This window comes from Epargyreus clarus, unplaced genomic scaffold (genome assembly GCF_041222505.1).
Source record: "Epargyreus clarus isolate Ecla_fem2 unplaced genomic scaffold, WU_Ecla_fem_2.2 ptg000004l, whole genome shotgun sequence".
NCBI classification, from domain to species: Eukaryota; Metazoa; Arthropoda; class Insecta; order Lepidoptera; family Hesperiidae; genus Epargyreus; species Epargyreus clarus.
The window spans coordinates 10,124,030-10,141,725 of record NW_027332212.1 but is presented as its reverse complement, the minus strand read 5'-3'; the positions used below and the strand labels follow the sequence as shown (position 1 = coordinate 10,141,725).

The window sequence follows — 17,696 nt, the reverse complement described above, 5'->3', positions numbered from 1 at the left end:
CATCTTTATAAAGCAAAGGAGTAGTATAAGAAAAATGAAAAAAAAATTCTTAAACAGTCAATAAGATTGTTGGGGTATAAAATATAATCAGATAGAATTTTTAATTAAAAGTCATGTCAATGGTTTGTTTTATAAGCGTGCAAAGAAGAAATTTTTAAGCATCATGTAGAATAGAATAACCAAAGAGGTATGTTTGGACATTTTAAGCCGTTTATGGTCCTCAGTGCTACTCAAATATGACCCAAAGTAGTAGAACCCTGTGTAGTTCGACTCCTAGGGCACCACAGCCATACCTGTTTCTGCCTAATAGCAATGTCAAACACTGCTATGTTCAACTATGAAAGGTAGGACACATGAGGCATCTCAACTTAATCATCAGGGATAACAATGCATCGGTAGATACCTCACAGAGTACTTCAATCAATTCTGGATTTAATTACAGCTGTCCAGGGACGATAGTGACCACTTTTATCATCAGGTACAACTAGCCTACTGAAACACCGACACTAACCTCGAAAAATAGGAATTTAAAAATATAGCCGCCTAATAGATAACTTTGGGAATTCTATTAATAAGAAGAGTATTAAATAAAGTAATAAGTAAAAATCGTTATTAAATATTATTTTAGATGTTTATTCGATCACCGGTTTACTGGGCTAAGATATACAGTGGTAGAGTTAAATATTTTTAGGTTCATCCATATAAATGAAAACTCACAAAAATATATAAAGTATCAATTTACTAAATATCAATACAAAATTTACATAGTAAAAACTTTGGTATTATCTTTTGTGTAGAATTTATGTGAAAATAATCAGTCAATAATAACATTTACAATTATAATCGTTTTAAATTAATGTTACTTATTTTTGGTATCTACGAACTGCCAACATAACATGCCGTAATAAATAAAATACTTAATACATAAAATACCTTATAAATTATATTGTGTAACTAATGTTTGCGGAGACTATTTTCGTTACCTCTATACCTAATTACATGCGAAAAATTTGGTAAATGTCGTTTCGTCTTCTTGTTATACTTGAAATATGAGATGTATGAATAAAAATTAGCTCCGATGTGACAAATTTGAATGTAATGTAATATAATAAAATAGAACATTCCTATATCAATTTGTTTAAAGCTTACAGCACGTAATACATTATTATTATTATTATTTATCATTATGTTCTGTAGTCGGCTTGTATTTGATGTTTTTATGGGCTTAGTAAGAAATAACGAAGAAAACATTCTTACTTTTTATTACCTACATTATTATATCTAACTTATCCCGCTAGGCTCTAAATCAACTCTAAAAATGAATTAATAGATAAATTAAAATTGTAAAGTTTAATGCTTTGTAATAATTATTGTTCTTTAACGATTTGAGCTATTACTGATACTCATCAGTTAACAAATACTTTTTCATCGGATTCAACAACAGTACCTAATTGTTATTTAAAGTTATTAAAATCTAAATTTCCATAATTAAAAGTCTTACCACTAACTATGTCACCTGACACGTTCATGTAGAAACGACAAATTTTAAATGATGTCTTTAGCATTGCTAAGCTGAATTTCTGACGTATTTGTACTTTGAGAAATATTGGAACTCATAGCGCGTATCGATATCTTTCCATTGCAGTCGTATGTGATACAATTTGACAAAGAGCCTGGCCCAGGACGTCGAAGTCACAAGGGACCATGGGATTACTTATCTACGTGCTATAATAATTTAATTATAATTTACACCAGCCAAGAGGCTATTCGAGCTCCATAAGACTGCTACAGAATAGAAAACTAGATGGCGCTGGGTACTATCAAAAGCAAAAATACGTGGTTCATGTGGCTGCCGCTTGCGTTAATAAACGATACAGTCTGATCTATTTAAAAAACGCACCAAAAATTAGGTCCAATAGTAATCATAAATTATTACATTTTCCGGGAGCTACGAATCATTGTAAGCTTTTTCTGAAATGTCTGTTAATCCTTCTAGCCATTTCTAACATTAAACTGACCAAACATTGAAATGCAATACTCATTTCAGTTTTTCAAGTTTGGATTTTATGTTTTGGTATCCTATAACACTATGAGCAATCAAAAATGGCAGTTATTTTAAAATCACAGTCAAACAATTAAATTTTGTGGAACCGACTGACACTTTATCACCGTTTGCAGTGCAGTATTTACTACAATTTGCTAGGGATGCAGTTCGTTTAAACTATTCTAATCATTACACCATTGTTTGTGCTAGTAACTCTTCTAGTTCTTCTACCAGTACGACATTGTGTCTAAACGTGACGGCACCTTAATATTAAGTCGATGGTATAGCTATTATATTTTATGACATCTCAAAATTATAATATACATATAGTACCTAGAACAACGATAGGCCCAAATACTTATCTTCGTAATAAATATGCCGTTTTTTCATTTATGCTAGTGCTTCCTCATGCCAACAGTGTTTTGATTTGTAGAGACGTGTGAATTGTAATTTCACCTAACATACATTGATCTTAGGATAAGATTGCTTGTCTTTAATAAACATTTTTTTATGAAAGTTATTTTGGTATACGTATATTAATTTAATTTAAAATATTAACACCTATTTGAGTTCAGTTCTTTCTCCGGGGAAACAATTGATAGCTAATATAATATGTAACAAACTACCTATGTATTAAAATTCTAAATTCTTTCAATTTTTCTAAAGAGGTTTTATATTTTTTATTGAAACTTAATGAGGGAATGTAACGCTACGCCATACATTACAACCTATTTTCTACACATCAATAATACTGTCGTGTTTCTTGTCGGAAGCCTTCAGTTTTTCCTGCATTTGAGTCAACATGTCCTGCATGCGACGAATCTGAAATTAAATAAAAATAATTTAATTAAAATTTCAATTATATTATTCGGGACTTTAAATATGTCCTATACCTTATAACAATCTTAACTGTACGCAAAAAAGGATAAAAATGAAGTATAAATTTTAAGTAATCGGAATTAACTTTGTAAGTCGAAGGTTAATCAAGAAATAATCTATTAAAGTACATACATTAATGATCGCTACAAGCTTTATTTATTACTTAAGGAACTGCGCGAAAGCGTCGTACCTACAGCTTAGTATGTCTAAATATAAATTACGTCACTTAATTTTGCTTCACTTCCGTTACATAACGCCATATCCTGAAAATTTTACTCTCAATTCTCGTCCACTTATCCATTCTCGAATCGCTACTTTGAAGTTTCAAAAGCAACTTGTTCAGATTTTGTTTTTGTGTAGGTATACCTACTTTTTACATAGTAACTCGTAGTGTCCATGCTACAACTAACCGTAGCTAGTCTAATATGCAATTACTCCTAATTTGAGCACTTGACCGGTGAGGGGATCTAACCTTTTAGTCATCTCATCTGATACGACGTGGGAATAAAGCTAAATCAATGTAGGCGACCAGACATGGGATGCCGCTTTAGTTTCGTAACTAAATAACCAGTAGGTATTCTATAAAATCTAGTAGGTACAGTAAATAGCGTATATTTGCTGTACCTACAGGCTTTAATTGTATTTCTATGGTTTCTTCAAGATATGATAATGTTACCAGGTTCCTAAAACTTTGTAGCATTCCTAGCAAAAGGCAGCTGAAGACTCATAGATTCCTGCTTAAAAAGAAAATGTAAAACGCTACCTCTTCGTCCTTCTGCAGCAGTAATCGATCCGTGTCAGTTATAACTACTTCGTTGTTGTTTCCCATTGAATCCCTCTTCAGTTTCCTGGAAAATATGGTAAATTTTAAACCGGGATTACATCTAATAGACATGCAAGAATAATAAGTAACATAAGAATCATAAGTAATAGATATGCATATATACCTATTATTCCGTACAAAATTATCTAATCAATAAGCATTATATGTCGTCAGATGGTACCTGTCAGTGATATCCTACGTCATCTGTCTTATTAAGAAACGTTGGGAATTTCGAATTTCAAATCCTTAAAAGAAAAGGAACCAGAAAAATAATTAAAGGTGAAAAACCCTAGGTGGTTCTACTCTGGAGGTACCATAGCCACATCTATAATAGGTACGAGGAATTCAAGTCATCTGTGGCTGATCTACCTGGAGTTGATTACTTTTGTCCACGAGTGCTAGAGACCACTTACAGACAGGCGAACTGTACGTTTGTCTATCATATTATAAAATAATGTTACCCTCGTTCCCGCATCGCATGTTGCGATATTTGCGAGATGCACTGCGCGCGGAAGTTCTCGTAGTGGACGTCTTGAGTAACGTCCTTCAGGTCCTGCATGTGCGTCGAGATGAGCATCGTCCGCAGCTTCGTGAAGTCTGAGTGCCTGGGGTTTTCCACTGAGGAAACATTACCTCGTTACAATGAAATCTTCGTATGTACTATGAATCATTTCTTATTTTTTCCACAATGATCATTGCCTAAACCTATCCGGGATCTTGCGCTACCTAGCCGGGCAGACAATTAGTTATACCGATTTAAAATCCGTATAACTAATTCTAGTTCCATTTTAGTTTCTAAATTTTATTGTTTGTCCAGCTTGCCTTGCCTGAATAAAATATCAAATTGATGCCTATTTACCCGACTATTTATATTATTTAGCATATCTATCACAACTATTACGAATAGGCTTACTTCATCGAAGAAGATTAATCCATCGGGGTAACTATTGGTGGTAAAGGGTTTTTTTACTATATACATTAGGTTATGGGTGCTGCTTATTGGAGTCATTAAAAATGTAGGTATTTTCCACCTGTCCCTGTAGTTCCGGGACTAGAATAGGGCTACGGTATCCCCTGCCTGTCGTAGGAGGCGAAAATAAGGGGGCTTCCGGGGGTGCGGGCGGCAAGAGTGGGAGCTCGAACCGTCCAGCAAGCGACCCCCGGGAAGGACGGCGGTATGTGTGGTCGCATGCCGTCGTAAACACTACATGGTGTGGGAGGAGCGAAAACTGTTCCCCCAGGGTAGAGCCCGTTTGGCATCGCGCTTGTAGGGCTCCGGTTGTGTTCCGTTGGAGATCCCGGAGTTCTCCAACAAGCGTTGAGGACGGCCACCGGGGGGGTTTTAGTGCGGTAAAAATCCCACATAACCCGGCGTCGCTCCCACGTCGTCGGGTACCTTTTGAAGGTTTCCCCCTCGAGAAAAAAAAAAGGTATTTTCCACCAGCAGCTTCACAGATGATGAAAATACCTTAACAGCGGGTCCTAAATGGGTTGCAAAGTATAAACATTCTTCGTATAAAACCATTCTAACCCACTATTCCTTACGCAAACTCGTTCAGTTTTAAAAATAATGACAGTGCTACTATACCATTTCCCACGGTTTGCCTGTGTCAGCGTTTTGCATTCTTACTCGTAAAACTTACTCATGTTTTCTTTTAAGTACGTGTCATAAGTACCTTTGCTTATTTTCACTTTAACGGATTTCACGGTAGATTTATGTTGTTATGCGTAGTGTACCTACTATGGTATTATACTATGTAGGTAATTATGCTTGGTATAAATATTAATGTACCTAGAAATTACTTTGTTTGCATTGCATTGCATAGGGTTAAAATTTATTTATTGTTAATTGACTGAAATATATCTCTACACGTTGAGAAGCTAATTTATCCTAATAATTTAATTATCTACTCCATAACGCTTCCTCCCAACCTCGTACTTTTTTAAACTGCCTCCTTTGCAGCAAATACTTACTAAAGATATGGGTGTGTATAGTTCTCAGTTCTCACAGTAAAATTTACGGGTAAAATACATTTTGACTCTACGACCGTATTTGCGATTACCGGAGATCGCTACTTGCGCAATTACTTTAGTAACAGCCAAAACTGTGTTTTTTATTTATATGAGCGTCTATTTTCTGGTGTACACGTAAAGGAATTTGGAAACGCTGTCCATGCTTTTTGATAGATTATATTTGAATTCACACACATAATTTTTCTAGTGTCCTTATCTATGGCTAGTAGCTACTGACCGTCAACGATGCCCCAGGGGTATTGCCGGCCGCGCACGCGCTTGCCGCCCACCTCGAGGACCGTGTCGGCCGCGACCACCGCGAATGGTGCTGCTGCCTTCAGCTCACGGTCTTGCTGCTTGAACTCCTCGTCCTCGTCGCTGTCGCACTCCGGGAATTGATAAACCTAAACAAAGCGTTGGTTTGTGTAAATTATACAGGTAAAATAGGTAGGTACATAATCAGTTCTCTTTGAAAAGTCGGTTAAACGATGAATAAAAAGATTGGCCAGCATCATTATAGATAGATGTATAGAAACTAAAATTATTTAAGTATTTTTAGGTAATATTATGTTTTATTAAACATATTGTGTAATGAGACGGAACCTTATTTTAAAGCCCGTCATATACGGCTGATTTTTCCTCAGTGCGGAGTCCGACTCGCGCTTGACATATCGCGCGACTTTTAACTCTATTTGTTGTTGTAAATTACCAACAATTTCCAACAATTCAGTTTATAAGTTATGGAATCAATACAAAATTATAAGCTATTCGTTGACCTAATTCACGATGGACGTAAAAAATAATCCATTAAGCATATTAAAAAAACGGAACCCGACAGAACCGTTGCAAAACGTTGTCATGTTGATCTTTCACCTTTCAAATTGAGCCGGCTTTGATAAGAAATATTGAGGCCACACTAATTTATGACACGCTCTAGATGAGTTCAAACAACTGTGACAATTTTAGAAGCGGACAGTTCATCAACTGTTATTATACTGGCTACCGACACTTCCCCGGAAATGTTCGTAAATGTTAACGTTACATTCTGTCTATGGATAGCACATCCAAATAACACTCGTGCCGGACGTAACGCGTCTATTTTAAGTCCTCCAGACTGTTGTTTTAGCATGATAACTATCACAATATTAAGTATACAATGCAACTAATAACTTAATATTATATACTAATAATAGTTAATTGTTGTATGTACTTTGTGGTAGGAAAGTAGGTAGTAAGTACGTTACTTAAAGTTCTGTTATACAAGAAGAGTCCATAAAGTTGATAAAAGTATACCTACTACTCACTACTTAAAAACATACATATGTTCACAAGTAGATGGAAATATATACTTAATTGAAACGACAATTTAAAAATGAGTATAAGTAGGTTACAATACTATGCTGTAGATAAATGAAATCGTAAGTACCTACTTACTTATACATGAGTAGTTTTGTATATTAGTTCAGAAACTATGACGAATAAGTATTGACGATACTTTCTTATAATTTATTTTATTATTAAAGAATAGGTAAAATTGAAATAAGAAAAGAACTACGAACTTGTATCTGATGTTCTTCCAGGTCACTAAGTATGCGCATTTTGAGTCTCTTCACCTCCAATGCAGTGAGCGAGTCCGCCTTAGCTATAACTACTACTATATTTACTTTACGGTGCAACCTCTTCATCATCTCCAAGTCCACTTGTCGCAAGCTGAAAATGTAAAAATATTTTAAAATTTATACTACACGTGCCAAGAGGCTGTTTAAGAAAGATGCAGTATGAGCTCATTGTCAGAACCTTAGTTGAATTGACGGCTGCTCTAGTGTTGCAAATGTCCTTAGGCGAAAGTACTTTCCATGTGATACTTGCCTTATTGCTAGGTTTGTAGTTTTGATATATTTTACCATATAGATAGGTAGATTATTATGTACACATCCAATTTCATGCAATATTATACTGTAGTTATTGAATCAACACATCTTTGTATTCGTCAAAACATTATAAGATAACGACCACGTCTCAACGACTCCCAACAAATCAATACTCGTACGAACATTGATACTTTATGATCAACACCGATGTTTTCACATACCATTACTATCAATCAAACTATATGTGTCGGCTTTAATACAATTGCTATAGAAACTATTAACACAATGAGATTTTATTGACCATTATTGTAATGGTAGTAAAATAAATAATAATATTGTTCCATAAGGAATGCAGACTAATGCCATTCTCATTGATAATAATGATTTATATAGATTACGCTTACGCGATTTTGTAGTTTAAGATTTTTTCTGTTGGCATGATTGAAATTAGGTATCCTTTATTGAATTAATTTTATGTTTGTTTACGTATCCTTTATTCCGTGGTTACTGGTTTTTAGATGCATATTTATGTACGATTCAGGTTAATATGCCTGTTATTATCTTTATAAATGTACATAAAAAATCCATGACATACACTATAGCATAAAAATATACAATAAAAATAGAAAACTAACTATACCTACTATAAAACTGAATGAACGTAGCTGATTTTATAACAGCAAATATACTTTTTATATACAACTGTATTGTAGTGCAGTTTTAACGAGCCTTGTGATGATAGAAGATGAGACAGTATCACTGATTGTTATATTGCTAGGCATCACACGTGCGTTTCCGCGACATTGCTCCCTATCGTGCGTGCTATCAAAAACCTTGATCCGAATCTACTGTCCATCTGTCACGATCTATCTACTTATATTTGTCTCATAGTCATTTGAACAGTACTTTAGTGTCTATTTGGAATTAACTGAATGATATTGATCGGCATACAAAAACTATTCATTTAGTTTTTACTGAATGTATTGGGAAACTTCCTGTTCTGAAACTTCCACCGGTTGTGAGGCAATTATACACGATTTCTCTAAAGCTAGTCCTTCAAAGTTTTTTAAACATTCAATTATATGTTAGGTACCATATTAGAGATTTCCTAATATGCTGAATATCAAAGCGTTTTCAAATATAATGATAGAGCAGACATTGTTTTTGAGTAGACTACACCGTTGTCTCCTCAAAATTGTCTTAATGGAGTAGATTTTATTAATTATAAAAGTAATAAAAAATCTTGTCAAATGTTAATACTAGATATACCTACAGGAGTTACCTATTATTTATTAGGTGTAAGATGGGCGTGTGTGAATTATTACCACTGAGAGCTAATTTTGCATGTCTCATTACGGCTACATTTATCAATTTTTCACACCAGACTTAATTATACGGTTTATAAAATAATATTTACCTATGTGCCCAAGGTGGTACAAAGTACAGACAGCAGTGGACTCTATTGTCCTGCATGTGTCTTCGGTTGAGGCCACTCTCGTCAGTGAAGTACTGCCGAAACTGTTCGTCCACGTACGCTGAGCAGACTCTCCAGGAGTCCTCACAATTTATTGCATCTCCGAAGCCAGGCGTGTCCACTATCGTCAGACGCAGTTTCACTCCTCTCTCTTCTATTTCCATTGTTTTCTTTTCAATTGTCGTAGTCTTTTCGATTCTATCTGTAACACACAAAAATATTTATTTTTGTTGACATTTCAAAGTGACAGTTTAAGCTGATTTGTTCAGAACCGTAAGATTTAGTGCGCTTACCTTGGACATCAGGTATTTTTCGGTTTCTGTAAAGATCTCCTAAAAACAAGCTGTTGATGAGTGTAGACTTGCCGAGGCCGGACTCCCCGACCACCATCAGTGTGAAGTCGAACCCCCTTTTCACTGATTTCCGATGCACTTGCTCGGGGAGAGTCGCGAATCCTATGTAGTCTCGTTCCCCGCGATCTCGTTCTGATGACAATACTTATTCATTTATATTACACCTGTTTTATGTCCACCTTTATACGATAAAATTACTATTATACGATAAAATACGACAGAATGCAGGTTATGTAAAGAGTGGAAAGATGTGTACAACTACACAATTATTCTTTGAGTACAATAATAAGTATTATTCAATGAAGGATATAGAGGAAATTTTATGATACATGTGAATGTATTGATATAATACCAGAAATGTACTAATATAGTAGTAGTAGAAATGTAGTAGTACAGTAAGTAGTACTAATATATTACCATAAATGTACATTTATCCAAAACTGTCACAATGGTGTTTCCTGTAGGAAAATTAGACAATCATATGCCATATTTGTACCTCTGTAACTGTTATGTTCATTGAAATCATCAAGTAAAAGAAAGTTAGCAAAATGTCTGGGTTATTTGCATGGAAGGAAATATATGGTTTTCCTTTTGTAAAGGGGCAGTCTCTGTAAATGCCATTGCAATGCGCGCAGCGGCGTGGAACATGACAGGTTCCCTCGGTACCGGCTGCCCAGGGACGGCGGCGCGTGCGCATTCAATATTGAGGACAACTAGCGGAAGCAACAAACGTGCTCATCACTGCTAACACAATTTTATATTGACGCTATATTTAGGGATTACATGCATACGCGTTACCACTTTCGTTAACGCATACATTCGAAGGTGGTAGGATTTTTTGTGGGTTGATTCTGGAGGCACCACAAAGGGTCCGAGTTTCTACCTGACGACAACAGTGTTCAGCGCTGCTATGTTAGGCTTGGAAGGGTGTCATAATGAAGACATACTAGTCTGAGGCGTTCCAACTTAGTCCTCAGTATACCACCGCATCCTTGACCAACCTCATGTAAGCCTCTAATGTCACCTGGAATTGATTACAAATGTCGAAAGGCGGCGGCAGCCGCGTACCATCGTAATGACTGCATAATGCATATACATAAACATTTTACCACATACGTAGTTTAATAGTAAAACAGTGCGGGTAGTTTGATGTGAAGTAAACTACTCATAAAAAGTAAACAACATCGTGAACAGCAATTTTCTCATACCTTAATGCTTTTCTCACGGTCTAACTCAATGCGTTTGTAATAACAAGGTTTCTTTCATTTTTTTGCGATTTCTATAAATGTATAAAACAATGCTATTTCCACCAAAGAAATCTTTAATTTAAAAACATATTCTCAATAATTCTTTTTGTAAGTTATTGTCTTAATAAGGTCAATGAATCCTTTCTCACTAAATTGATATAATTAAAGTAACATTAAAAGAACATTAAAAGATCAATTTTCTAAGACCATTCAAAAGAATCAACTTACGAATTTTAATAACGGTTGTAAACGGCGACTTATTCTTTTTGCCTTCATTGCTTATATCTGATTCGGAGCTGGTGCTTTTCATGTCCTTGTCACTTAGGTTTATATCTACAATTGCGTATGTATCACTTTTCTCCATTTTTTATGTTCAATTCAAAAATTTCGTCACTTCGTTACCAATCGTAATGTTAAACAAAAACGCGGGAACTGGAGTAGCGTTACGCTTGGAAGGATTTTGTGTTAAAGTGGTAATCTAACAGGTAGTGTAACACGTGAGATATAATACGCGAATGGTGTATGAAGCTGCGCCGGCACAGTCGGCGGGCGCGGTCTGCGCGCTCTACCGGCGCCACGCTCGCACCACAACTGTCCACCCGCACTCATTGTCGAACAACTTGTTGCTTTACGTATACATTACGTCATATCGAATTAAACAGATAAAATTAGTTAACTATGAATTGACCTGGCACTGCTCTTTTACCTACAACCTACCCAGACATCTAATTAGGCTCTTCCAAAAAGACCTACACGTTAAATGAAGCAGAGCAGTAAATTGTTTTCATGAGAAGTATTCTAAATAAGTGACAAACGTTACGCTAAAGTGTAAATATTTTTGTGTCTTTAATAGACATAATAATAATGATTAATATCAATTATTATTTTATTTCTTCCAAAGATTTTCTAAACTTGTTAGTTTCCTAAGTTCTTTCATTCTGAAAGAAAGAAAAGCTTTGAAAAGCACAATATTTTCTTAACTTAATAAATAAGAAAAACCGCCATTAAAGTTAGTACAAAGTTTGATCAACTAATATAAAGGACTCGGGATAAAACGGAATCCGCCCAGCGATCGAGCGTTGGGCGGTTTTATGGCCAAGAAAGAGTGCGTAGCATCTTCGATCTAAAAAAAAATAACAAATATACAAAATAAAATTTTTATGTAATGATTGCAATGTTGAATGAATTTGCAACACAACATTTGAGACAAAAACCTAGGTCATATTCACCTAGGTCCTAGGTAATATAAGTTAGAAGTCGCCATACGAGTAAAACTCTATCAATTATGGCCTCTACCTATTGTATGAAATTAGCGGTGCCGCGCCTATGCGCTCCTTCGTTTTCTTTGCCAATTGTAGAGTCAATCACGGCACAACAGGCTTCCTGTTTATTATCGTTTTTGCATACGTACAAAACATCTACGTTATTACGTGCAACTTTACATAGTATTGTTGGTTGTCAACATTGCTTGACGCGCAATGATACTGCAACATTTACCTATGTAAATAAAGTTATTTATATCACACCTAAGTAGGTAACAAAATTTAGGTACTATTTTAATTAGTGACACTTCGTTGCTTTTTAGTTTTTTTTAATTAAGATTTGCAGGGGAAAGGGGGGAGACTCGGACTGCTAATAAGACCCCATACCCTGACTACGTCTATTTACTATGATTATAAAGAAAATTATTTCTAATATACATCTATGATATAATACAATCAAGTATGATTAAGTGAGTAAATAAAAAAGATAACTTACCAGTCGTCATTTTTCTTGAATCTTGTTTACCCGCCAAAGATATAAACCAATGAAAATTTGTATTAAATTTTCATTTTATTAGATTGGGTAATCATTTTCTTCCTTTTGTTAAAACTTTCTGATCCGGGTGAACGTTATAAATGAAATCATCAACAATAAAAACAATCGTAGACCAAACTAACAAAAATGGCTAAATTTATTAGAATTTTGTAAATGTATAAATCTTATTTAGAAAACTTTAAATGTTATTGCGCAATAGTTTCACTTAAAATTACTTTACTTAAGAATATCACTGCAGCTTCGAATAGAATAGATTACACTACACACCAAAAACGTTGATTGAAAATAAAAATAGTCGCGCGACACCTAGAAAATATCACGATACTAATCCTAAAAAACTGTATAATCAAAAACGGTAGAAAAATCGAAGAAAATAATAAAATCACATTGTTTGTGCGCCGTCCTGTGCGTGTTGCGTTACGTAATGCGAGGGTCCGGGAGCGGCCGAGGCGCGCGCACCGCCCCTGACGCCGCGAGAACCCGCGATCGATACTGCTCCCCGCTGCACCTAACCCGGCCTTCACCCTTCCCGCGCACTAATTTGCTTCTTCATTTCTTCGCTGCCCCAGATTAAGCACGTTCTAGCAATTCAAGGTTACAATACCTTACATATATGACATCAAATCGAGATAATGACTTGTATTTTTATCACGTCACCTACGTTTTGCACGTTCCAAGTGCCATACACAACTAAACATAAAGATGACTTGGAGCGTACCTCTTCAACATTTCTGAAGTGCTGTTTGGATTTCTTCACTCTATATTTAGATGGTTCATAATTGTATTCCTGCCTCAGTCATCTTAACCTCCCTATGTACCTACACTGGCTTGGTTGGCAACGCTAAGGGGTGAAAAACTGCTCTACGTTTTCTTCATTAACAGACTTGATGAATTTTAATTGCGGTTTTGTAAGCTTTAAAAGAATTTCTTGTACAGTTCTTGAACAGGTAACACTTTTAGAACAGGTAGAATCGTAAAAGATCTTCCAAATTTGGCCACAGTAGGAAAATTAATTTAGACGCTAGAAGCTAGATGCTTTAATATTTTCCCTAATGCTTTCGTTTTCTACATTCAGTTACGTAAATGCAAATAAAAAACATTAAAAGTTTGCTAATGGTATTATAGATTTGAACCGACGTGTACAAATATGCACCAATAATAATAATAATAATGTTGAGGGAATTAAGCGATAATACATATCATCAGAGTTCGCAAGTCTATCTAAAATGGAAACAGATTTCAGAAATAGCTAATGGCACACAATACCAGGCTCTTTATATAAAAATAAATAATTACGGATAAGATCGTGATCAGTCGGCTTCTAAGTTAGCGGATGGTAAGATGGAGCTCGAACCGCCCGGAAATCGACTCCGAGTAGGACGCATCAGATGATGTGGCGAGCTTTATGATCACCACGGTGGAGCCTCACGGGCAACGCGCTTAGAGCCGCGTTTCCCAACCTGTAGTCCGCGGACCCCTGGGGGTGCGCGAGTATATGTATGGGGCCATGTGGGGGTCCGCGGTGTCATCTCTGGACCATACATAAATCGCTCATTAAATGCAAAAGGGCCGCTTTACTGCTTTTTTCAACCACATACCTTTGTGAAAAGGCATTCTCTACTTTAACAGATTACAAGTAGAATCTGATTTGAGATTACAGCTTAGTAGCAACATCAACCCGAATATGAATTTTTTATTCATGATCCCTGATTTAGTTGAAAAAAACAAACACCAATCTTCACATTATTTTTTTTCATATTTTTCATAATAAACAGTTATAATTTGTACCTAAAACCTTCGTGTGTAAAACCTTCTGTATTTGTTTTTTTTTTGTATCTGTTTATTTATTAAGGGGGTCCGTGAAAACTGCGCTTGATTTCCTAAGGATCCGTGGACTGAAAAAGGCTGGGAAACTCTGGCTTAGAGGACTCCGGTTGCGTTCCTTTGAAGATCCCGGAGTTCTCATCGCAGCATCGAGGACGGTCACCGAGGGGGTTTTAATGCGGTAAGAATCCCACATAACCCCGTGTCGCTCCCACGGCACTGGGTAACTTTTGAAGGTATCCCCCCTCATCAACAAAAAAAAGTATGTAATAACTATACTTTATCAAAGTTAAATAAAATTAAAATGAGCAACATTTTTATTAATTTAATATATAATATATGGTAAGCCAGCCCGCTTTCCATTTAAATTGTTACATGATACAATCAACCTTCAAGTTGATGATCGTATCGGCTATGAGAAGGGTTTTAAACTTTTCAATTTTATTAATCGGGGAAGTTAATTATTAGACGTATATAAGTATAGTTAATTTTTAGGGGTCCGTACCCAATGGGTAAAAACCATAGATATACCACCGTCTTTATTAGTAGTATATCTATTATATGGTAAAAACGGAATCCTATTACCAAGCATCCGCTGTCTGTCCGTCTGTCACAGGGCTCTATCTCGTGAACCGTAAAAGGTACCTTCCAGAGTACGTATAATGTGACCACTATAACAACAAATACAAAAAATGTAAAAGAGCTCAAAAATAAATGGGGGAAACCGCTATTTTCGGCGCTTTATCTATTGAACCTAATAGGTAGACAGTTCAAACTTTCACAATACCTTTACTTCTATGAACATTTGGAGAGATGAAACCCTTTGTGTGCGAATTCATCTTGCACTTGGCCAATTATTTAGATTATGTTTTAGACATTAGATATCTTTAAAAGATTACACTGATTACATAGTACCATTAGTACCAGTATGAATTTATCCTTTAGTTGTTGTTAAAATTACGTTTAGGCTTGAAAAGTAACATGCAAATGTATACTATGTGAACTGGATAATTTATTATACATAAAGCAAAAGCATACTAACTTAGGCCTTGTCTATTCCCCGTATAACTTAAATATATATAATAAGTACTTTACTTATATAAGTATTGGACCGTCAGGGGTAATTTTTGTGTTGTGGATAATCTTGTAATTCTACGATAATAAGCAACAAGTAAGTTGAATAGATCTGTGGTGCACAATTACATCAATGGAGTAACATTGGTTATAATGTCTTTCACCGTCACATATTATCTCAAATTGCACTGCTTTCCATTGCACTGGACCGTGAATCCATTACTGAACCGGCGCCACTCTCCGTGGGAAAGCTATGCATAGTAAAACAATTCAAAATATTCATATCATGTTTATGGTATGAATAACGTTCATTTTGGTGTTCCGTAAACTGGAGGCGAAACTATTTTCTTTCTGATTTCTGTAGAATTTAGCACATTGAATGAGCATTCAATATAAGTTTTTTTTAGTAGAGTAGCAGATAAGCATGCAGTCCGCCTGATGGTAAGTGGCTACTGCTGCCCATGGAAATCTGTAAACAACCCCAGACATGATTAGATATTTCTACCTGAGGTCGGCCACAGATGCGCCGCTAGCCCTGAGGACTAAGCTGGAATGCCTCGGAAAAGTATGTCTCCCTTACCACACTCTTCAAACCAGAACACAGCAGCGTTTAACACTGCTGTTATGAGGCAGAAATAGGTAAGGCGGTCGTGCCGCCTAAGTCTACCCACAAAGGGTTCAACCTACCTTCAAAAGTAATTAAATTGTAGTTCAATAAAGGATAAGTAGGGAGTTTTAATTTGAACCCAACATCAATATTTTTTAAAACTTGACCCTTGCTTCAAATAACGTTAATGTTTAATTAAAATATAAGTTTCTTTTAGGCGCGTTGGGGAAACGTTGACATGGAAATGTTGACACACGTCACAAGAAAACGATAGGTTTAATGACCTTAGAACTACTTGCCTCTAAAGGCTTATTCACCGCAGCGTTCCTACAACTTCCAGCTGTAGCTTCATGCACTCACCATATCCATATGTTCCATATACATTATCAAAATGTAAAGGAATCATGAAAAAAATAGGGCTATTTTTATATATATTTTTTTACTATTTTCCTTAACTTTCATATTCATGGTTCCTTTACATCTTTTAACCAATTTATATTTCAATATATTAGACCAGCTATCTGATAGTATTTAACAGAAAAAATAAACACTGCATCATCAAATTTGTACACGCAGTTACGTACGCAGAAAGAAGATGACGAGGGCTGAATTTTTCAAAAAATATAAAACAATCGATACTTAATGCAAAAACGGTGACACTTTTACTAAGGTATTTTTTTTCTCTGAGAGGTCAGACCCTAACCTTTGTTCTACCCAAATTTTTCGTGGTACTTACGGGACACCCTGTATATGTATAGCATAAATTATTATTTAGCATTTAAAAGTGATAAAACTAAAATATTTGTATACAAAATAATCACTTTGTAATAGTTTTATTTTTATAAACAAAGCCAACAACATTTTCTCTACTCCGTCATTTTGTAATGATGGCACCAAACATACACCGAGCCGTACGCGATGCGTTACCGCAGTGTCTGCGCTGCTTTTACGTTTAACAGCCTACGCTGTAAAAACGCTAGTGTGAAGGAGCCTTAAGAACTAACTTTGCAGACCATCAGAACGTAATTTTTAAATTAGGAATGTCATAAGTGATTCATAAAAAAATCACTTCCAAAATATCTGCTATATGTATCTCTTTTCTGTCGTTGAAATTAAAACAGATAGTTCTAATTCTAAATGTTGCAATCAAATGTTTTGTGCGTGTTTTTAAATAGACGAATGCACAGTAGAAATATTTGTACTTTGACGAATGATAAATCTACAAAATGACTCATTACTTTCAGAAATTACTAATATTTAACTTATGGGTAATTATAACTATAGTGAACTCTTCATATTAATATAACCACGTAGCTGCAAACCAGTAAACCTGAAATTCGATCCTGGATTTGTTAAATAGCAGACTAAATTCCATGCTAAGCTACCCTAAGAATTTATAATGGTGGTAAAATTTACAGCCGTTTTCGTTTTAAGTGATAACTGTTTTGATTCGCTGTTTTCTTTTTATTCGATGTAAGAGCAAAATATTTGGATGACAAACAGCTGTTTCAAATTTAATACTGTCTTACATTTGGACACTGCTCCTCTGAGCGTGCGATGAGTATAGGCTAGGTGCGAAGTAGGAGAAAACATTTTCAAATAACTTCGAGGCATGTGAGTTTCCTGGTGATGTTTTTCTTGACCGCTTAAGCAACTAATAAATAATTTC

General features: G+C 35.4%; 1 protein-coding gene across 4 annotated transcripts; it reads right to left on the bottom strand.

Moving 5' to 3' along the window:
- Positions 1-720: 720 nt before the first annotated feature.
- On the bottom strand, positions 721-13,188 carry Septin4 (septin 4). 4 transcript variants are annotated; one of them, XM_073093229.1, is made up of 8 exons: positions 12,463-13,188; positions 9,398-9,601; positions 9,048-9,306; positions 7,319-7,469; positions 5,998-6,163; positions 4,208-4,364; positions 3,687-3,771; positions 721-2,866 (listed from the first exon to the last, which is right to left on the bottom strand). In XM_073093229.1, exons 1-8 carry the CDS (start codon positions 12,470-12,472, stop codon positions 2,780-2,782), a joined length of 1,119 nt encoding a protein of 372 aa, XP_072949330.1. In that variant the 5' UTR covers positions 12,473-13,188; the 3' UTR covers positions 721-2,779. The 4 variants fall into 4 exon arrangements, with proteins under 4 accessions (XP_072949330.1, XP_072949331.1, XP_072949328.1 ...); XM_073093230.1 differs by having other exon boundaries at positions 9,398-9,589; positions 12,463-13,187; XM_073093227.1 differs by lacking the exon at positions 12,463-13,188 and adding an exon at positions 10,933-11,447.
- Positions 13,189-17,696: the final 4,508 nt, after the last annotated feature.